The sequence below is a fragment of the Histomonas meleagridis genome, assembly GCF_020186115.1.
Source record: "Histomonas meleagridis strain 2922-C6/04-10x chromosome Unknown contig_40, whole genome shotgun sequence".
Classification (NCBI taxonomy): Eukaryota; Parabasalia; order Tritrichomonadida; family Dientamoebidae; genus Histomonas; species Histomonas meleagridis.
This window is the reverse complement of record NW_027150884.1, coordinates 137,644-160,562: the sequence shown is the minus strand read 5'-3', so window position 1 is coordinate 160,562 and position 22,919 is coordinate 137,644. Positions and strand designations below refer to the sequence as shown.

Below are 22,919 nucleotides of genomic sequence, written 5' to 3'. Positions count from 1 at the left end.
TTTGGTAAATATTCACGATTTGAATAGTTTACATTATGAAATGAATAGCAATCTTGAAGAAATACTTTCTTTATCAGACACATTAAATGAAAGCTCTTTTGTGATCCAACAAGCTAATAAACCAATTAAAAACAAAACACTCGAAGTTGGACCATCATCACATTATAATACAATAAATGATGCAATTTCAAATTCAAATGCTGGAGATACAATTCTTATTAACAGCGGAACATATAATGAACATCTTAACATATCAAGACCTTTATTCTTTCAAGCTAATGGTAAAGTAACAATTTCACAAACAGAAGATGATATCGTTGAAATTCTTACAAATTATGTAAGTTTTGAAGGAATTGATTTTCGCGTTGATGGTGAGGATAGTAAAGGCTTTTGTGTAATAGCTCTTGCAGGTTTCATTCAATTTGATAATTGTACTTTTACTACAAGACAAACATGCTGTATTGAAAGTTCGCCATCAGCTATAATTTGCTGCAACAATTGTAAATTTACTGGTGTACAAACGTTATTAATCAAAGTATCTTCAAAAGGACATTTGTATCTTAACAAATGTGAGCTCACACATACCTCAACTGAAAGCAGAGATCCTCTTCTTGTTTTATTAGATAACACAGTTACCACAATTCATGATTGTCTCATTTCAAATGGATCAATTCTTTTCCAAAATGAAGCACGTGGTCTCATCAAAAACACAACATTTTCTGGCACAATTCAAAAAGGCATTATAACCAAACCAAAATCTATGCTGCTTTTAATTAATTGTGATTTATCAGATTGCCAAAATTGCGGTTTATTCTTTGAAGGAATTGAAGGCATTTTTGAGAATTGTAAGTTTAATAATAACAATGAAATTGGCGCTTTTTGTGTTGGAGGTGAAAAATTAATTTTTCGAAATTGCGAATTTTATAAAAATAAATTGGTCGGAATAGTCTTAAGGCGTGTACAAAAAAGCGCGTTGCTAAATTGTACATTCAATGAGTCAGGTTCGAATGGCATTCAAATCGAAGATTGCAATTATTCATTTTTAACTAACACAACCATTCGAAACAATGGCAGAAATGGCTTTGTTTTAACCACTAAAAGCGAAGCCAAAAATAACATTTATATTGATAATTGTACGATAACTGAAAATCAATCATTTGGTGGAGATGCCGAAGCAAATATCATATTATACGTACGAAATAGCACATTTAAGAACAATGAAACATGCGGAATTACGTTATCTCAAAACAGTCAATTATATACATTTTCTTGTAACTTTTCATATCAACAATATAACATTGCACTCAATCAACAATCACAATATCATGACAAATTTTCGATATTCGAAAATGCACGAAATCAATCAATCATAGTAAATGATCAATCAAAAATATATTTAATTGGAACATTATTTAATCGAAATCCAAATGACTCATCAATAATGCTTGGTGGCCAATCATTCGGTAACATTGATCACGCATACTTTTGTGATAATAAACACGGAATTGTTGGCTCAGGAACATCACAAATTCGCGTGTCAAATTGTATAGCCGATAGACATCAAGGAGCGGTTATATTAGAAGACCGATCAAGTGGAATTTTTCATAACTTTACAATCAACAAAAGTGACATCGGATTTTACATCAAATCAAAGGCTAAAACTTTCTTATATAATTGTAACGTTAACTTTAGTGGTCCACTTGAAACAGCAATTTCATTCGAAAATTCAGTTGCCGAAATTCAAGGTTGTAATTTTACATTACCAATAATTATTCGAAATTCTAATGTGAAATTTATTGAATGTTACTCGAATAGAAGCCTTTCAGGTTTCCGTGTAATGAAAGATTCAAATGTGTTTTTCGATAATTGTAAATTTGAACTATTTTCGAAAAATGTAATTGAGGTTGAGGATAAAAGTGTAGTTAACATGATACAATGTGACTTCAGAAATGCATCTAAATCAGTGATTTGTTGTTCTCAACAAGGCGAAATTACGATATCGCAATCACGATTTGGTATTACTGAACATTATATCATAGAATTAAATGACCAAGGTAAAGCCACTTTGAATGAGTGTATCTCCGAAATGCCTCCAAGTGGTTTTGTTACACAAAGTGAAGAATCTAATTTTATTGTTAATTCACTTTATATTAAACCTACAATTTTATGGATGAACGAACGTAACAAACGCTTTATCATTGATTATGATGTACGAAATATTCATGAAAAGAACATTCAGCATATAGAATTAGATAATGTTAAAGTTGAAAAGAATTTGGGTTATTCTAACTTAAGCATTTCACAACTAGTTTCTTTCCCTGAAATTAAAAACAAATTTTTGATGAAAACGTTTGAAATACCAATTAATAATTCTGTTTTAACAAAATATACCAACATAAAACATCCATTTTTAGTGCCGATTATTACATATAATGAAAAATCTGTTGTTTATCCTTTTTATAGATATGGTAATATTCGCGAAGTTGTGTCAAATGAAAAATTCGCAAACATGTTCAATTCGACGATGAAAAGCATTTCAATTGTTTCTTTAGCGTCAGCAATTGAATGCTTACATAAAAATGACATTTTACACTGTAATATTTGCCCATCGTCAATTTTAGTAAACAAACACTTTGAACTTGTACTTTCACAGGTTTCAATGGTTTACGACTACGGTGATCCGTTATATTTTTCGCCAGAACAATTTTCAAATGCAAATTTAACAAAGGCTACAGATGTTTATTCCTTCGCTCTAACAGTTTTGTTTTTGTTGGATGGAAAGGATCCATTTGGTGATATAAATAAGTTAAGTTATCCATTCGAAAGAATAAATGGAATAATACCAGATTTAAAGAAAACTATCGAATTAAGTGACGAATTTACAAATCTATTGATTAAGTGTTTAGATAAAAATCCATTAAACAGACCATCAATTAAAGATATAATGGAATACATTAAGAGAATCCATTATAATGTAATTACTGTTGCGGATAAGGAGAAAGTCAAAAGCTTTTGCGAAAGGTTTGGCTTGTGATGCATCAGAAAAACTTTTTGTCAAATAAAAATATCATTATCAAACATATTTAAACCAATAATTTCTTCAATGTGAGCAATCGGAATTAAATAATTAAAAATAAATCATTTTTATGTATTATTGTTTCGGCGGAGGCGGAATGTTAAACGATGTGACTCCTGCATTTGACGAGCTGCCCCATCCATTTGATAATGTTCCTGATGTACTTGATGTTCCTGTTGTACTTGATGCATTGCCCCATCCATTTGATGATGTTCCTGATGTAAGTGAGAAGTTCCAACTATTACTTGATGTGCCATCTGTATTTGATGAGTTGCCCCAACTAAAACTTGATGTGCCATCTGTATTTGATGACTTGCCCCAACTAAGGCTTGGCGCTGATGAAGTATTTGATGTTGACATAAAGTTAAATCCTGTCGTTTCTTTCTTTTCTTCAGGTTTTGTTGCCGATGTTGTATCTGTAGATGTGAGATTAATTGTCGGAGTGTCTTTCTTTTCCTCAGTTGTTGTTGTGGATGAAGTATTTAATGTTGGTAGAAAACTAAATCCTGTCGTTTCTTTCTTTTCCTCAGTTTTTGTTGTGGATGAAGTATTTAATGTTGGCAGAAAGCTAAATCCTGTCGTTTCTTTCTTTTCTTCAGGTTTTGTTGCCGATGTTGTATCTGTGGTTGTGAGATTAATTGTCGGAGTGTCTTTCTTTTCCTCAGTTGTTGTTGTAAATGAAGTATTTAATGTTGGTAGAAAGCTAAATCCTAGTGTTTCTTTCTTTTCGTCCGTTTTTGTTGATGATGTATCTGAAATTGGGAAATTAAAAATTGAATTTCCTTTATTTTCCTCTGACGTTGCTGACGTAGAAGTTTCTGTTGTGGTTAGATCTTTCTTTTCTGTATTTTCTGATTTGGTTATACCGAAGCTGAATGTTGATTTTTTATCTAACGACGAATCTGTACTTGTAGTGCTACCTAAAGAGATAAGACCAGTAAAGGAGTTTGATTTTTCGTCTGTTTTTGTTTCTTTGTCGGACAAATCGGATTTATTGGAAGTGCTAAGATTACTTGTGTTTTGATCTTCGTCTTCACTTTCTTCCTTACTTTCGGGAATATCCCAGAATGATGCTCTGCTAATTGGAACATAAGGATCTGAAGTTTGGTCATCAGTTTCAACACATTTTTCAACTCTTAAAAATTGCTCGTTATTTGCTTCATCAATTCCTAAATATTTTGGGTATGCTTGAACAGCAACATCGACACGATCAACTGTTACTAAAATTGGATTATTTACAGGCTTCGGTTTTCCAAACCCAATGGGCTCAGGCATGTATTTGGTGTATTCATCCTTTGATGTCTTTGAAGAAGCCCAATGGAACAATTTTTCGAGGAATGCAGACATTCCAACATATGGGGCCCCCCTGGTTTAGCCCAACGACCAAAAGAATAAACGTTCTCATTTTGCACAACAAGAATTATATTTTTTCCTTATAAAGCCTCTCTTATTTTTACCAGTTTTGAAGATACCCAAAAAACTTATATAAAATTTTTCATTTCTATTGCTCTAGAGAGTCCATTTCTTAAAAAGGTTTTGTTGAATTAAATTACTTTCATGAAAGAACGAATTAAAAAAACAATTTATAAAATATTACTCACAATTTTTACTAAGTTCATTTATAATAATATAATTTAATTCTTTTTTTGTACAACAGGCGATTGATTAGGATGTTCTAATTCCATTTTAACAACCAAATGACCTGATGCTTGTGATCTTAGAGCTTCTACTTGCTCGCTTTTAACTTCAGCAGGAAGAACTAATTGTAAAACTTTTCCTTTTGCCTCTATTCTAATCCATGTTGGATTAACATCTATATCTATCAATGATGTAGAAAGATACCGTGGTACAGAAGTATCAAGACAAAGCCTAGTTCCTTCTTGATACCACTTGAAGTTCCATTTTCCTGTGTTGCATTGGGTGATGTGACCGTTTTCATCGGGACCGTTTGGAGGCGCAGGCGGTTTTGGCGGTTGGAACGATGGACCGTTAGGCTCCGGCGGTTTGTTCTTCTTTTTCGTTTCCTCTATTTCTTGCCATGCTTTCATGCGTTCTTCTGGAGTGTAATGCCCAGTATCGCATTTGGAAACTTGTTCAATGATTTGGTTAAGAAGTTGTGAATATTTACGTTTCGCGGCTATGCGTTCTGATGGAGTGATTTCGGTGCCGTCAAATGTCGTGAGTTGAGGGAGAGAAGCAATGACAAATTCACGGTAGCCTTGAAATTTATCACATGGATTACCAATTAAATAAAGTTCGCGGAGAAAAATATTTTGTTCAAGGACTTGAACAGATACTAAATCAACAATAAAATTACATGTCAAATCTAATTTGTTGAGTTTCTCACAACCTTCTAGGCCTTCTATTACTTGAATATTGTTTAAAGCTAAATTTAAATATTCGAGTTCATGTAAAAGGGTGATGTGTTCAATTTTTTCGATGTAGTTATTCTGGAGATAGAGGATCTTTAAGTGTGGTGTGTATCTTTCGAATACATTGGTTATAACGCCAATTTCATCTTGATGCAAAGCAACTTCTTCAAGTGTTGATAGCATTCCATCATTATGTTCTGCTCTTTTTCGTACCATTTCCACTGTTAATGTTTTTGGTTTGGCTGGTTCATTCGATGTTTCTTCTGTTGACATTCCAAAAGAAGTTATTCTAACAAAAAGTCGATATTCAGTTCCACCGATAGTATCGTTCATTTCAGAAGGAGGAAAAAAAAATTACGAAAAAAGAAATAATATTTAATACCTTTCATTTGGATACCTTTCAGAGTATGGAGTTGGTGTTGCTGATCTTTTTGGTCTTGGCGTTGGAGGTGGAGTTGGGATTCTTTCGCGTTCTCCAAAATCAAGTACGGCAGAAGCATTAAATAACCCCAATACAAATGCATATATTAAAGCCGGAATATAAATTTGATATATTCCAATATACTTTGTAAGGGGATTTTGATGTGTCGTTAACCAGAATAGAATCGAAAGAAGACCTGTCCTTATGACAGTAAGGTAGTTTGACATTTTTGTTTTTTCTCCCTTTGATATCTTTCTTGTAACAATTTCAATTACCTGATCCATTATAATGAATCCAATTGCAATTGAAAGGTTTTGTATATTGCTTGGCCCTTTAACTGTTCTAAGGATTAAGTTAAATAACCTTGCTTGATTAGCACCTTGGATTATTCCAATAAAATAATAACAAATATCTACTATTTTATAGAATATATTATTTGGTGCTAAAGTCATAAAAAGAAAAACAACAATATATATTCCAAGAATCACAGGATTATGAATGATTGGTGATAATTTATGAAAAAGAAATGCAAATATTTCACGCGGTGCAAATATCATAAGTGAAGTAATAATTAGTTGAATTATCCATAAAAGTACTGTTTTTTTCTTATGTAATGTTGATCTGCAAACGACATAGCATGACCAAATTGCTTGAAACGTAAACCAATATGGAAACTGTGGTGACCCATATACAACTTTGTAGATATCTTTAAATCCTCCATTCGCAAAATTTTTTAATGTCGACCATATTTTATCTATAAAATTCATTTTGATTTTTTAAACGTACAAAAACGGTTAGTTTATTTGGCTTAACGGTTTTATACCAGAAATGGCTTTTGGCTCTCCAATTCTTACCATATTATTTGTTTTATATTTAGTTAGTACACCAATTGGAATTACCATTCAAAGCGAAATCAATAAGTCAGATAATATTTTTATAAATAATCCACTTTTATCTCCAATATTTCTCACAAATATTCCAACATTTATTATAACTTTAATAATTTTATTATCAATAAAGCCATTAGAATTAGTATCCGGCTCAATAAAAACAATAATAATTATATTTGCTACTTATTTAATTGATGTCGTAATCAGATCAATATTAATTCTTCTAAATATTAACCTTAATGTGAATGGTCCTATCTCTGTTCTAACATGCTTGGTATTTTTGTACTCAATAACATTTCCAACAATTAAATCCAATATGTTTCCAACAAATGAAAAAGTTCTTCTTCTTGTTTTATTGATTTCTACGGTGATTTTTAATGGAGCTTTTACTTTTGTTCCAATATTAAGCGGATTTATTTCATTTGCTATTCTTTCTCCATTAATTACTTCAACACCAAAAAGATTAAAATCACAATGAACATTTACAGAAATACCTTTTTTATGAATATACTATCCGTTTAATATATGTTTTAGGAAAATCAATAAAATTAAATTACTAAAATTCACATATTTTTTTAGATTCATGAACTATTGTTGTTTTTTATACTTATTATCGATGTCTTTTTTAGGATAAAAATAATTTATTTTATGAATTATTCAAGTGTTAATATTAATTTAAAGAGCAAAAAAACTCGCTGACCGGGAATCGAACCCGGATCACAGGAACGACAATCCTACATGATAACCATTACACTATCAGCGATTTCGAAGATCAAATAAATATAATATATTTATATATTATGATATTCCAGTCTGTCCGGAAAATGCCAATTGCTCATAGGCTTTGTGAACTTCGCAACATACACAACAGTATAGCGAATCATATTTGGTTTATATTCATTAAGATCAGTATATTTACTGGGATGAATTTCTTCCTCATTCCAGCAACACTTTGAATTCACTTTTTGATAAATTGAGTGACTTATGATCGTTTCTATAATTTTTATGGACATTCCTCCTCCACCAAGTCCATCAGTTTTGCAACTCGTTCCTGATGAAGCTCTTGCAATTGAAAAGTTGTTTTTAGAATTAAATGAAAATAATCTCGAATTAATTTCTCAGAAAGTTTCAAAAGTATTAGAAGTTCAGCCAAGTTGTCCTTTACTCTATGAATTTTATATTACTCAGTGTATTTATATGGCTTATTTTACCCAAAATAAAGATGCAAAATTATACATTTCATTTTTAAACTTGTTATCAAATACAAAAAATTTAAGTTTTTCAAAACTACTTAAGGTATTAACCATTTATCTTTACCTAAAAAATACAAGTGAATCAGAATGTCTTCTTAACGAAATGAACGACCATAAAATGATACCTTCAAATCTTTTTTATTATCTAAAAAAAATTATAAATAAAGCAGACAAAGAAAATCAGAAAGAAAATCATATATTGGAGATTCTTCGAAATGATAATTTAGAAGAATTACAAGAAATGTCAACTCAAAATAAATTTGACTTCAATCAAACAATTGAACCATCATCTTATGAAAAACATTCATTTGTTAATCATAAAAATGTTTCATTAATTGATTTTTGTGCATTTTATAAGTCAATTAAATGTTTTAAGTTTTTATTAATTAATGGATCAAATGTTAAAAATACATTAAAATATGCGATTGCAGGCGGAAATTTTATACATATATTTTATGAAGGAAAAATGATTAAAAAAGAACTTTTTTTCCCAATTTCTTGGATATGGAAATCCTATAGTAGTGAAATGGCTCATCAAACAAAAAGGAATTAAGATTGAGAATGATGATGTTAAATTACATAATTCTATGTGATAAATATTTATTTAAAATTTCATTAATTTTTTTGAAAAAGCATTTTTATGGGCATCAAAGTCTAATCATAAACAATTAATTAAATACTTTTTAAAACAAGGAATTGATGTAAATCCTAAAGATATTAAATTGTTTTGTTTAAAATTTATTTTAATAATTTAATATTTCCAAATATTATTTGGAAATTATTTAAATTATTATGTACAGCACTTATTAATGCATCTAGAAATTGTTATACAGAAATAGTTAAATTACTTCTTGAACAAGAAGGAATTGATATTAATGCTAAAGATATTTATTTGTTTTATTTAAAATTTGTTTTAATAATATAATATTTCAAAATAATAATTAGAAATTATTTAAAATATTTAATACAGCACTTATTTGGGCATCTAGAGATGGTCATATAGAAATAGTTAAATTACTTCTTGAACAAGAAGGAATTGATGTTAATGCTAAAGATATTTATTTGCTTTAAATTGCGTCTATTTTAATAATTTTATATTTCCAAATAATAATTGGAAATTATTTAAATTATTTTGGACAGCACTTATGATTGCATCTTATAATGGTTATACAGAAATAGTTAAATTACTTCTTGAACAAAAAGGAATTGATATTAATGCTAAAAATATTTATTTGTTTTATTTAAAATTTATTTTAATAATTTGGAAATTATTTAAATTATTTAGAACAGCACTTATTTTAGCATCTCAATATGGTCATACAGAAATAGTTAAATTACTTCTTGAACAAGAAGGAATTGATATTAATGCTAAAAATATTTATTTGTTTTATTTAAAATTTATATTAATAATTTGATATTACAAAATAATAATTGGAAATTATTTAAATTATTTCAAACAGCACTTATGTGTGCATCTTCAAATGGTCATACAGAAATAGTTAAATTACTTCTTGAACAAGAAGGAATTGATATTAATGCTAAAGATATTTATTTGTTTTATTTAAAATTTATTTTAATAATTTCATATTTCAAAATAATATTTGGAAATTATTTAAAATATTTGATACAGCACTTATATGGGCATCTGAAAAAGGTCATACAGAAATAGTTAAATTACTTCTTGAACAAGAAGGAATTGATATTAATGCTAAAGATATTTATTTGTTTTATTTAAAATTTATTTTAATAATTTCATATTTCAAAATAATATTTGGAAATTATTTAAAATATTTGATACAGCACTTATTTTAGCATCTGAAAAAGGTCATACAGAAATAGTTAAATTACTTCTTGAACAAAAAGGAATTGATATTAATGCTAAAGATATTTATTTGTTTTATTTAAAATTTATTTTAATAATTTTATATTTTGAAATAATATTTGAAAATTATTTAAATTATTTCAAACAGCACTTATGTGGGCATCTTCAAATGGTTATACAGAAATAGTTAAATTACTACGTGAATACAAAGGAAATGATATTAACTAAATCTTTTTTTTGTTCTTATTATTTATTATTGTTATTATTAAAATGGTATGATTTTTTTGAAAAATATTACAATTCAAAAGATAATTAGATCTCATTTATTTCAAAAGTAAACGGTCGTTTCATGAAATCTTTCCAAATTCGATATGATTTCGACCATTCTTTTTTGGGAATTTTGGAAGTTTTCCAATATAGTAATGTTGTATGTTAAATATGTTTATTTTCTAAACTATTATCTTGATCAATTTTATTGAAATTTTTGAGAAAAAGTGAAAATATATGAAAAAAACAACTTCTCCAAGATTTATGCAAATGCAACTTTTATACGAAGTGGCGCTCGTCTGTATTTATTTTTGAATAAAAACATATGATTTAATATTTTAAATCTCATCGTTGTAAACTTTATAAAAACCCAGAATATACAGTACCGGACACGAAAATCTGTCCATCGGCCGGAAATTTCTGTCCGCATGGTATTAATGGTCAACAATCACAAAATTAAACAGAAGATAAAAATATTTTAAACATTCCTTTAACAATACTTGTTTATACTGGTTGAGATGTGGTTCATTGGTACATCCAGTCTTTAATGACCGTTTGTGTATTGTATCGTACACGAATTTGAATGGAAAGTGACTAAATTCAAAGGAAATTTTGAAAGAATTATTATATCTTCATAAAAATATGTCTACTGTTTTTATATGTTAAAATCTGATATGTATTAGATACATTACAAATAATTTTAAAATTTAAAAGTAATCTATGAGAGGGAAAGTTGGTTGACAGTGTTATATCTTAATTTAATTTTATTTATTTATATAAACATAATAATTAAAACTAATTTTGTCATCCATCATTTACATTGAATAATGCTTTTGTCATGATATTATTTTTATTTATTATACATCCACTGAGCCACTGTCATTCTTTTCTTTCTTTTTCATATTTCTATATACAAAGAAAGCTACAATTGCGACAATTACTAAAATTCCTATTACGATTAATGCTATCCACCATTTTGAATCATCAGCCTGATTTAATTGGTCATCAATATCGTAACCACATACATCTACATTTTCTTCAATTTTGAAATCATTAGCAAGAATACCATTAAATGGTTCATCACCGAAATTCACTGTTACTCTTACTCCATTCGAGAACAATGTTTGTTGAACCCTTAAATCATTAGTTAAATATTTATGATCAATCATTTGTGCATAACCAGTTAAATTAAACACTTTTGTACCATTTTTAAAATGTTCAGCAAATTCATATTTTTCATTTTCCCATTTATCTTCATAATACAAATAAGTTGGAGGTGTTCCAGTTAATATTTGGAACAAATCTCTTTTCCTATTAAAATAAGGAACCATCATATAAGCTTCAGAATACCAAGCAGCTGCTGCGCAATCATGATACACTAATTCGAAAAGAGGAACACGAATTGTTTCATTATATTGAAATGAATAATACGTTTCGAATATTCGAAGGAATTGAACCAACTGGATCATTATTAATTATTCTATGTTGGCCATAAGTCATTAAACCTTGTAAATAATCATAATAAGGTACAGCTTCATCTCGACCACCTTCAGTCGATACAACAAATCCATAATCGTTCATTATCTTTCCAAGTTCTTGTTTGGCTTTAGATGATTCTCTTCTTGTCATTGGATGACTACTTGAATAACATTCTGTAGGTCCTTCCGAGTATCAAGATATTTAGCGCCGATTTTTGTTGTTTTCATTTCGTTTTCAATTTTATTTCGTACATAACTCGGTAATGATTTTTGACAGACGTCATATGCATAAACTAAAGGACATTGAACATGTTGACATTCTTCAGAACGATTATATAATGGCCATGTATCTTGAACAAATTGTCCTGTTTCATTTATTTGTACGGCATCTGGAAATGTTTCTGGACAATTATAAATTGATCCAGTCCATCCTTTTTCAATCCATTCAGGATCGTTTACTGATGAAAATAGTTCATATGAACTTGTAAGTACTCCTTGCATTTCATAAAGTACATTTCGTTCTTCATCATGCCATGAATTATCAAGTATAAGATTTGGTACAAGTTTTTCCATTCCTAAACTTTGCATTTCTTTTGTTAAGTTTAATAATTTTGTTTCTTCCCAAATAGGTTGAAAACTTTCATAATAAATTAGGCCTGACCCTATAAATTTATCAATTAATGGACGCGTTTTCCTTTTTTCAGTAAAGGGTACAACTAATCCTTTTTCTTTTGCATAATTTCGATATCGTTTCGCTATTGTTACATGATTACCTGGGAAAAAAGAATATCGAATTATTCGATCATATCCCCATTTATGTTTTTCTGATTCCCAACTCCATAAAATCGTTGTATATGTATCATCATTGGTAAGAAGTCCGACACGTCCTGCATCTGCTTGTGTTTCAATATACGTGAGCATCGCATATTCACCATTTGTAGTTCCAATAAATGGCATTGATAAACCATTAACACCTGCTCCTACCCATTTAACTTTGTTTAAATTAATGTCAGCATATATAAGAATTCCTTCTCCATATGGAATAAAATGTTTGTCATTTTTGTCTGCTTGAAAAAGAGGCCAATATGGTAAATTATCATCAAAGTTTGCTTGTGGATCACGTGAGAAAGTTAGTTTCATTTCATCATCTGAAAGCTCAAGTGTGATATGAGTAATAATCGTCATATTCAAATTTCCCATATCAAATTCTAATTTCGTATTACCTGTTTTAACTGGGTTAACAAGGAAAAAAAGGATTTCCTGCTATGGATTTAGCTAGGATTTGCCATGTTTTGTTTGATACTTTATCATAAATTTGCATTATTGCAGTATCGATATTAATTGTTGTTTTGATTTTTTCTGTTTCAATACTAAAATTAGGAGAATCTGGCAAATTATAGTAACTACGAATGTTGCACTCAAAATTACGAATCTCAAATGATTCTTGACCTGTTCCATCAAAATTGAAACGAACATATTTTGTTCCTTTTGGAGTTAAAAATGTATGCGAGTAATGAGATTCTTTTGATATAAACAAAGATGTACCAGGAGATATTGATGTGAGGTGAGTATCATTCTCATCAGATGAATAACATACAAACCAAGCTCCGTTGAAAACTTAGCATCAAGATCAAGAGTTAACAAAGCGCCAGAATTAATTTCGTATGTTTCTGTGTTGAAAGAATAACTACCTGATCCTTTATGTGTTCCAATGAAAACGTCATTAACTGTTTCTACACTTGCTGTGCAAGGAGTCTGACACCAATGTTATTCTTTAAACTTGACTGCAAACCCAAGAATAAACAAAAACATTTGTTGTGAACTCTGTTTAAGCACAGAATTATTGAATGTGATAACTTTTTGATATTTCAAATGATAATTTGAAAACTTTATTTTTGGGGGATTTTACAGTTGTACAGTTCGTCAAAAAAAAAGAAATATGCAATGATAGAAAAGAATAACAGGAAAAACGTTTAATTTTACAAACAAAATAGAAGATCAAGTTTATATAATATTATAACATTTTATCCGATGTATCTCTAATTACTTTATACAAATCCCATATGAAGTTGTGCCCTTAGTTTTTGCTCTTCCTCCCATTCTTGTTTCTTTGTGTTATATTCTATTTTAGCATTTTGATATTTTTTCTCAAGATCAGTAATTGATTCTTCTGTATATTCATCAATAGCACTTAGTTCTTTTTCGAGATGTGAGAGTTCGGTTTGTAGTTGTTTCTTCTTTTCAGAAAGCTCTGTTATTTGGCTCTGAGCTGATTCGAGGAAAAATTTTTCCTTTTCGGCTGCCACTTTTTGCATAAGCTCATTCGCTTCGAATTCGCATCTGACAAGTTCAGAGTCGTCGAATGTTTCTTCTGATGATGCTGCTGCAAGGGCGTTCTGGATATCCACAATTCTTTGAGAAAGGTTATCAATCTCATTGGAAAGAATTTCAGTATCATACTGATTTGGAATGAGAATTTGATTTATGGTCTGTAAAATCGGATCTGTTTTGTACTTTTCTGTTTTAATTAAAGTTGTTGGAATCAGTGGAACTGTTTCAAATTTTGGATTTGAAATGTTTGATTGTTGAGTTAGAATCTCATGAAGCTTATTCATTCGTGCTTCAATGCCTGTATTAGTTTGTTCATTTGAAGTATTTTCTGATATATCAATTTCTTCATTTTTTTCTATTATGTCAAATTGAAAGTCCTCACTAATTTCAACACCTTTTTCTTTTATGACATCATGGAAATTCTTGATTACTTCATCATCATTTTGTTCATTATCGCCAATTGGAATTGGATATGAAAAAGAATTTTCTTCTTTTTCATAAACGGTCGTCGAATTTGGTTCAATTTCGTTTTTCTGTACATTACATGCGGTTTCATTCAATTGGGATGCGTTAATTTTCATTTGATTGAGTTGCGAATGCAAAAATTTGTTTGATTCGTTATTTGTAGTGATTTGCTCTATTGTACACTGAGGTTTTGGTGGTGGAACAAACTCGGGAAATTCAAGCTCCTTTTCGAAATTTCCTTTGATGAGGTTGAACCTTTCGTTTGGCGGGTTTTGATTTTGAAGTGTTTCGTAGAAATTTTGGAACTGAGAAAGAAGTACTTCGCAAGGATCACATGCATTAAAGAGCTCTTGTTGTGGTATTTCAAATGACATCATTTCATTCATGGATTGATTGATGTCAATTTGAGGAATTTCTTCAATTGTTTTGTCATTACGTAAAAGTGCATTTTTGAGCTGAGAGAAAAATCGAATTTGTGATGAATAAATTGACTTTTCGACGCTTTCATGTGCTGAAACAGCATCAGAAATTGGAATGTTGGTGTATGTTGGTGAAGATGATGTGTTATCTTGTTCAAAGTAATGATGATATATCTTTGGAGATTTGATATGCTCACTAAATAGTATGTAAGAAATAGGAGAACAGTTGTCGTTTGAGGACATTTTGGTTTCAAATTCGTCAATGTAAATTGATAATTGATCATCATCAAAAAAACTTTCGTTACTTGAAATTTCTGATAAAATAGAGATTTCTTTTTCTAGGGAGAGTTTAAGATCATTAAGAGATTTCCATTCTGCTTCTAATTTATTTATGTCATATGACGAATACTCATGTAAAACAATATCAAAAATGGAATTGACCTTAGCTTGAATTGCTCGGTTCATATCCTTCGGTAACTGTTTGAGATTTTTATCATCAAATTGACTTTTTGATATCATATCTTCGAAAATTGAAGAAAGCTGTTTAAGTTGACTTGCTTGATTATCGTATTGCATTATCATATTTTCAAGTTCCTTTACTTGCTTTTTACTTTCGAAGTTTTCCAATTTTAACCATTTTAATTCTTCTCTTAGTTTAATAATATTTTGCTTTTTCATCTCTATATTTGATGAATCTGTTTCTATTTCTGTCTTTTCGCTTGATTGTATGAAATTTTGAGATTCATCAACAAATTCCATTTGTTGGGTCCTAAGCAGTGAAAAAATTCACAGTAGTTGTGAATTTTATCTGATAAAAAAATGAGTGAAACAGTAGTAAAACAAGATGAACATATAAATTCACAAGAGAACGAAAAGGCTAAAGCTTTAGATCAGAAACTTCTTCATTTTTTCAATGCAGCACAAGGAATTTGGAAAGATGCATTTCAAAGTCAAGAAAGGTTGGCAGCAGCAGCGGATAAATTACAAGAAGACATTAACATGATAAAGCAATTAACAGCACTTCCAATGTATCCATCTGGGATGAAACATCTCCAAATTTGTGTTGATCGAATCCAAAATTCCAAAAAGCGAATAATAGCCATCGGGAATAGGCTGAACAAAATTGAAGCAATTTTAAAGACTAGACAGATATCTCAACAAAAAACTCAACCTCCTCCAGAAAATGTTCAAATCGAAAATAAATCGAAAGAAGAAATGACAGAAAACAAAGAAACAAATAATGAAAATGAACAGAAAGAAGCAGAAGATGCAGCACAAAATAAAGAAAATCATTCAGAAGATGTTTTAGAAGATGAAAAGACAGAAAAAGACAAAAATGAAAGTACTCAATAAATTAACAAATGATAAAATGTTTTTATTTCATGATTTACATTTATTTAATGGGAAATTTTAATGTGTTCTCGAGTGTTTCGTTTTTATTTTAAATATTAAATCGTTTATTGCAGCATTAAAAGAATAAATTCTTATGAATAAAATACTTTTGAGAAATTATATACAAGATTTTTCTAATATTTATGTTGAATTCAACATGATACAGATCTAGATACAGGCTTTATTCTGTATAGAAGTTCCATTGCTTCTTTTGGATAAGAAGAAAAATTATTTTTAATATTTATTCGAAGAGATTTGTAACATTTTTTTGATTTAAATTTTTACATGTGCAAATATTACAATAATAAAAAAAAAATATTTGAGTGAAAATTGGTTGTATTTATAAAAGCTTAAATATAAAAATTCAATATTTTTATTTGAGTGATATATTAATCATTAGAAAAAAAATATTTTATGTGATTTTGTTCTAAGGATATATTAGTGAAGCAAATATAGGAATCTTCTTTAAGTAATAGAGCACGAGTTTTGCTTTTAATTTAAGCATATTGTTATTACACATAAATTCACAATAAAAAATATAAATAATACAAACAAAATATTTATTTCGGATATGCCGTTTGTGAAAGAACTTTTCTCAATCCTTCATATTTACTTCGAATAGATTCATATTGTTGTTTATAATATGTTGCAAGATTTTTGTCATTCGGTGGTTGTGCTTTCCCTTTGCGAACGGTGATGGTTGGACTTCGAATTTGAACTGGTTTAAGTTCAGGATTATTATTATTATTATTATTACTCGAAATAACATTATTACTATTATGTCCTCGTTTGTTTTGTGTATCATTGTTCATAGTAAATGAAAGTTGTTGTTCTAACTCTTGAATTTGTTTCTCAAGAAGTTGAATTTGAACGGTTAAGTCAATGCTTTGATGTTCTAAATCTAAAACATGTGAACGTAGATATCGCGTATCTTCATCTTCCGCAAGCGATGGTAATGGTTTCAATCCATTCGTATGAAACCGTCGTTCTTTAGTTCGTGGTGAACTTGAAAGTCCAGTAAGTTTAATTGGTTTTGGAAGTGAAACTGGGTCAAATAAGATAGAATCATTATCTTCAATCGTTTTTAATTTCTTTTCTAAATGAATTTTATTTTGTTGTGTCAAATCAAGCTTGTAAAAAAAAGGAAAAAAAAAATGATCTATCGGCAAACACTCTTTGTCAATATTTCATTATAAACGTTTTTTTATATATTTTGAAAATTAAAATCATCTTCTTTTGCTATTTATTTGAAATTTCTCTCTAAATTTTTTCTTTTTTTTTTTTTTTGGTTATTATTAATAACCTGATAGCATAAGGTGTAACTTGGTTACCAAAATATAATTTAGAACTTCAAATTAATTTTCAAAAAAAAAAACTTCATTAACATTCCTTAAAAAAACAAATGGATATGTTCAGTTCTATTCAAAGAAAAATCAAAATAAAAACATAAAATTAAATCAAATTCGCAAAGTATTTAGTAATATTGATTATAGTAGTTTTGTGGGATTTCATTTGATGAATTTTCATCTCTTTGATATTTACCTTCACTCAAATTTGTGGTTTGTTCTTGTGTTGTTTGCTTTAATTCTTGAGAATCACCATAGTCGTTCATTACAAACGCAACGATAAAGAACAAATGCGTTATGAAAAAGAATGGGATCAATAATGCAGTCCTTGAGCGTGGTTTAATACATTCATCAATAAGTGAAGTATAATTTTTTGGAATTTTGTAAAGCATTCTTTAACAGGAACAATACTGACTGTCATATCTTGTAAGATAAATATTACAAATGCAATAATGACGGTAAACCAAAATAAGACTTTTGTTGCACACTTTGAACGACACTTATTTCGAACAACAAGTGTTATAATTCCTAATACGACTTCAACTGATGATACAATTATTATTGCAATAGAGAATGCACCAAAATCTACTTCAACACCACTACCATCTTAAAAAAAAAAAAAAAACGGTTCTGGAGAATAAGTATACCAAAAGCCATAATTAACATAAGTCAATACTATCCCGACAAAGCAAATGAAGCCAAGAAATATTGTGATTATTTTGGATTTTGTGCATGTGAATATTTTCTCGTTTAAAATCATTTTAAATTAATTAGTCACTTTTGAATACAGAACAGAATTTTTCTGAGGTTTAATTGATCGTTAAAATCTTGAAATTATATTTTAAAAAAGAAAAAAAAAAAACATACAAATATTTTTATTAATTTATTCTTTTATTCTATATCAAAATTAAAATTTTGAATCTTTTTGTTGCTTTGTTCAAGGAATTCTTTCATTTCTTTTCGATCATATTTAATTTGTTCTTCAATAGTTTTATCTAAATATTCTTCAACTGGAATATTTTCTTTAATAAATGGATTTAATATTGTACTAATTTCAAGAATAATCCCTGTGACTGTTTTATTTCGATTTAATCGTTCAATCCATTGATTAAATGATTTAGATTTAATAATCCCTTTATTAAATAAAAAAGAATATGTAAAAATTGTAATACCTTTTGGCTCGTAATTATGACGACGAAAATATTTATGAAATCGTTTTAATGTATGAATTTGGATATTATCATTGTTATCTCGAATAAATTTTTGAAATATTGGTAAATATCCTTCATAATAATATTTAATTTCTTCAAATCGTTTTTTATCAAGTTCAAGATTCGTAATATCTTCAAATTGTTGTGTTAATATTTTATCATAAAGATATTCGATGAAAGGATCAATTAAACTTTTTAAGATTCGTTTAGATAAAAAAATACTTTTTAATCCAATGTTTTCAATATAAATAATCGTGGTGTGAATATCTTTAATACCTTTTAAATATTGATAAATAAATCCATAAATAATTAAATATGGAACGAAATTACTAATATCAGTACTAATTAAAAGTCCTGGAATTTCTTCTGGATAACGAAAAACATGAAATAACCATTTAGTTTGAAATAATTTGTGTAGAAGATAAAATATTTCATTCGATTTAACAACACTATGAATACTTGCAATAAGATAAATAATTAAATATTCTGAAAAAACTGATGGACGAAATATTGATATCGATTTACGAACTGATTTATATGATATCTTTTCTTGAATAATTAATGTAGTAAGTAATTCTAAAAATTGTAAACTCGTGGGAACTAAATAAAAATTATTTACTTTCTGAATAAATACATTCTTCAAATATATTACTAATAACATTAATAAGTGTATTACTAACTATATTAGGAAAATTTAAATTTGAAGAATAATTTGGATTTAAATAACTTAATATTGATTTATGAAAAACACTGTTCTCTAATTGAATAACTTCTAATATTGCTTGCGTTAAAAAATATTCAATAGTTCGTTGAAATAATGTGGTGGATAATATATTTTTATTAAAAACATAACTTAAAAATGATGTTGGTGTAAGATCTTCTGGAATAGGTAATCCTTTGTTTTTAAGTTTTTTGATATTGTTCTTCAATATTAAAGGAATGTTCACTTAAAAAAAGATGATATTCTCCACTTGGAATATTTCGTGCAAATGACAATTCAATTGAAATACTTCGTTCTGGTGATTTAAGTAAAATATTATGATTCGGTGAAACTTGAAGAACTGTTTGACAAACAGAATTAACTTCATAATAATTATCTTTTTGATCTAATGTAATTATAAATGGTTCGTTACATTCTGATGATTTAATTTTAAGAAATGTTGGCATTGATTTTTCTGTATATGGATCATTCCTTTCTTTCATTATTATTGTGGATGTTAAATAAACGGTCTCAAAAACAGAATTTGCAAATTACGATAGAGAAAATATGCACTTGTTCATAAAGTATTTATTTGATAACGAAATGTACAAATGCAGTTATTGAATTTGTATGGAAAAAATGGAAATATATAATTAAAAGTCTTTTATTATCCATTTCTATGATAATATTATTGATGGTTATACTCACGCAAACAATTCGAAACGATTATCATTGGAGAAATAGTGAAAAATTTTGGAAGTGGCGATTTTTATATAGTTCTTCTCTCTTTGAATGCATTTGTTTATATGGAGACATTTCGCCAACAATTGAAAGTGAATGTTTTAATAACATTTGCAATTATATAACCAATATATTCGGAAAATTTGCAAATTAAGATGTGATTGATGAATACAAATCAACACCTTATATTCACACATGGAATTCCTTAATTATTTTATGATTAAATCATCATTTTATTGTGGTTTCACTAAAATTATTTATTATGAATATATTAATATTATTTATTCAACTTATTATCAAATTTGATAATAGTAATAAAAATAAAAGCAATAGTAATAAGATCACAACAAAAATTTTTATTTGTATTAAATGTTGTTCAATTGCAATTCTTGTTTTAATTCTTGTAATTATTAAAAAAAATTATGCAATTAATGAAGATGATAATCGATCGATGGATTTATATGAAGTTAAATATTTGCTATACAACATGAAGTTTTATATCTAGAAAAAGCTTGTTTCTAGCTAATTTTACCAATTTTTATCCATACGAAAATTATATTCCAATATTTAATGAATACCAATTTACATTGTTTCAAATGAGACCAAACTCACCAATTATTGGAATATTCCATAAAATCAAAATCGGCGAATTTGCCATTCAATTTTTATTATTCAAATGACCATTGGCTTATCCACCACTTTTCCATCAAGGCCGAAGTATTCCAACCCTTCACCCGCGTAAGTTGTTAATGGGCTGAACTCTATTACACCGTTCTCCTTTAGTACCACCCCGTTATCAATTGCCCACTTTTTATGAAGTTTAAGCAAAAGTTCCTTAGCGGTTTCTGGGCTATCGACCGGGGCACCCTGCGCGTTCTTAACGGGCGCAAACTCATCATCTCTTTTCACTTCATATAGAACGACTCTTTCGCAGAGTTCCAATGCATCGAAAATGAATCTTTCGAACTTCCTCACTTCACCCACTACTATATCACCTTTTTCATTGACCACCTTTTCCTTCTTTATCGCGACATGATATGGCAACTCGGCTTCTGCCGCTTTCTCTATTATCTCTGTTGCGAACAAATGCATTGCTGTGTTTCCGTACATGTATTGCTCTGCTTGTCCTTGCGGTAGCTCTGAGTATTCGACAACAGCTGTTTTACCATTTCGGGTACAGACTGTTCCCATTCTTTCCCCGCCGCCAACTTTCCGCACGACTTTAAGCGCTGCATCGCCATCCTCATATATCATTGCGCCAACAAACGATGGATCTGCAGGCTTCGCAAGCGCATTATCGATCGGATGGATATCGACGTACTTTACTCCGAGGCTTTTCATCTCTGAAAGTGCACCGGAGTCTTTAAGACATGCAAAGACTGCGCCGTTCCCATTTGGCGCAGCGAGAACTTTGGATCGTTCGCTGAGAACAAAATGTCCATCAGCTGAACGAGCTGGAAGCGTCTTTTGTTTGACAAGCATTAAATGTTTCACTCCGAAGTTTTGATTCTTTATAAGATATGCAGCTAATGGCGAATGTGTAGCATCGGATGTAAGGATATAAACAGGAATACACGTGTTCCCTGAACAGTACTTACGTTCCAGATTACGAACACGTTGGAGTTGAAGCTCAAGTAAGCTCGAGTTGGAGGGAATGTCAAGTTGCATCATTCCCTTAGGAACTGGAGCTGATAAACGGCTTCCCTGACCGCCCGACATGATGACAACCGCCACTTCACCCGCTTTGATGGCTTCGACTCCATTATCAAATATGTCGTCGGAAACTTCGCTGTAGTCAGCTGGTGGTTCCACAACAGAAAGAGAAGAAGCTGTGGTAGAGGAATCAACTATCTTTTGATCTCGGAAATCAAGTTGACGTAATTGAGATGCTAGATTGTTCTTCTCGACTTGAGTGATGCTGTCTATAAAGCGCGTGAGTTCTGGTGGAGAGTTTGTTGGAAATGAAATTGGGAAAAAATGAAATGGAATAAGTGCAGTGCATGTGGCTTCTTCAACAAGATCAGAACGCTTAATAAAACTGTCCGTTAAAATGGAAATAAGGCCATTTTCGGAGTGAGAAATTGATGAGAGAGATTTTCCTTGTTCAAGACCGAATGAAACATCATCAGGAATTGGGAATTTAGTAGACATTCCAAATCCAAATTTGTTTTTTGTCTTATCGCAAACTGTTGCAAATGTAAATCCATAAAATGAATCAAACTCCCGCTCAACACCTGATTCAATGCTAACATAAAAATCGGCATCATCTACGTTGGCATTATAAATGCGATTAACTGAGCCTCGTTTTGTTTCTTCAAGAGAAAGTGGTTGTTCAGAAACATCTGATGAAGAAGAAATTCCTTCAACAACAAATTCATCATTGCTTCCAAGGATTTTTTGAATGACTGATTTGACGGCATCTATTTTCATTTGGTTTTTGGAAGTAACAACGAATTTCATCTCCGAACAGCTATTGGGGACCGTTAAAAGATATCTTCTTAAAAGTGTCAATAAATATTTTGAATAGTTTATATAAATGTTTCTTTAAAAACACTCTACGGTTGGATTGGTATAACGGTTAATTCAAAAAACGGCTACACACGATAATATCGTATGGAAAAAGCTATGATGATTAAACTGGTAGGGTTTAAGGGTGACGTTCCGAATTTTGTGCTTATCATGTCACCAAATTTGTGACACCAATGTTTCTAGACTGCAAATGCACGTGTGCGAGT

At 29.5% G+C, this 22,919-nt stretch overlaps 7 protein-coding genes across 7 annotated transcripts; 2 read left to right on the top strand and 5 right to left on the bottom strand.

The window, feature by feature from the left end:
- Nucleotides 1-40: 40 nt before the first annotated feature.
- Nucleotides 41-3,034, top strand: GO595_006065 (serine/threonine protein kinase; the record flags this gene model as incomplete). The annotated part of the gene is made up of 1 exon (XM_067919377.1): nucleotides 41-3,034. One exon carries the CDS (start codon nucleotides 41-43, stop codon nucleotides 3,032-3,034), a length of 2,994 nt encoding a protein of 997 aa, XP_067773661.1.
- A 117-nt stretch (nucleotides 3,035-3,151) lies between these two features.
- Nucleotides 3,152-4,423, bottom strand: GO595_006064 (uncharacterized protein; the record flags this gene model as incomplete). Its single annotated transcript, XM_067919376.1, has 1 exon — nucleotides 3,152-4,423. One exon carries the CDS (start codon nucleotides 4,421-4,423, stop codon nucleotides 3,152-3,154), a length of 1,272 nt encoding a protein of 423 aa, XP_067773660.1.
- Nucleotides 4,424-4,710: 287 nt separating this feature from the next.
- Nucleotides 4,711-5,721, bottom strand: GO595_006063 (leucine rich repeat protein; the record flags this gene model as incomplete). The annotated part of the gene is made up of 1 exon (XM_067919375.1): nucleotides 4,711-5,721. One exon carries the CDS (start codon nucleotides 5,719-5,721, stop codon nucleotides 4,711-4,713), a length of 1,011 nt encoding a protein of 336 aa, XP_067773659.1.
- A 6,005-nt stretch (nucleotides 5,722-11,726) lies between these two features.
- GO595_006062 (Carbohydrate binding domain-containing protein) lies at nucleotides 11,727-12,779 on the bottom strand (the record flags this gene model as incomplete). Its single annotated transcript, XM_067919373.1, has 1 exon — nucleotides 11,727-12,779. The coding sequence occupies one exon, from the start codon at nucleotides 12,777-12,779 to the stop codon at nucleotides 11,727-11,729; it is 1,053 nt and encodes a 350-aa protein (XP_067773658.1).
- An 848-nt stretch (nucleotides 12,780-13,627) lies between these two features.
- On the bottom strand, nucleotides 13,628-15,037 carry GO595_006061 (uncharacterized protein; the record flags this gene model as incomplete). Its single annotated transcript, XM_067919372.1, has 1 exon — nucleotides 13,628-15,037. The coding sequence occupies one exon, from the start codon at nucleotides 15,035-15,037 to the stop codon at nucleotides 13,628-13,630; it is 1,410 nt and encodes a 469-aa protein (XP_067773657.1).
- Nucleotides 15,038-15,613: 576 nt separating this feature from the next.
- GO595_006060 (uncharacterized protein) lies at nucleotides 15,614-16,147 on the top strand (the record flags this gene model as incomplete). Its single annotated transcript, XM_067919371.1, has 1 exon — nucleotides 15,614-16,147. The coding sequence occupies one exon, from the start codon at nucleotides 15,614-15,616 to the stop codon at nucleotides 16,145-16,147; it is 534 nt and encodes a 177-aa protein (XP_067773656.1).
- Nucleotides 16,148-20,856: 4,709 nt separating this feature from the next.
- Nucleotides 20,857-22,644, bottom strand: GO595_006059 (UDPGP type 1 family protein; the record flags this gene model as incomplete). Its single annotated transcript, XM_067919370.1, has 1 exon — nucleotides 20,857-22,644. One exon carries the CDS (start codon nucleotides 22,642-22,644, stop codon nucleotides 20,857-20,859), a length of 1,788 nt encoding a protein of 595 aa, XP_067773655.1.
- Nucleotides 22,645-22,919: the final 275 nt, after the last annotated feature.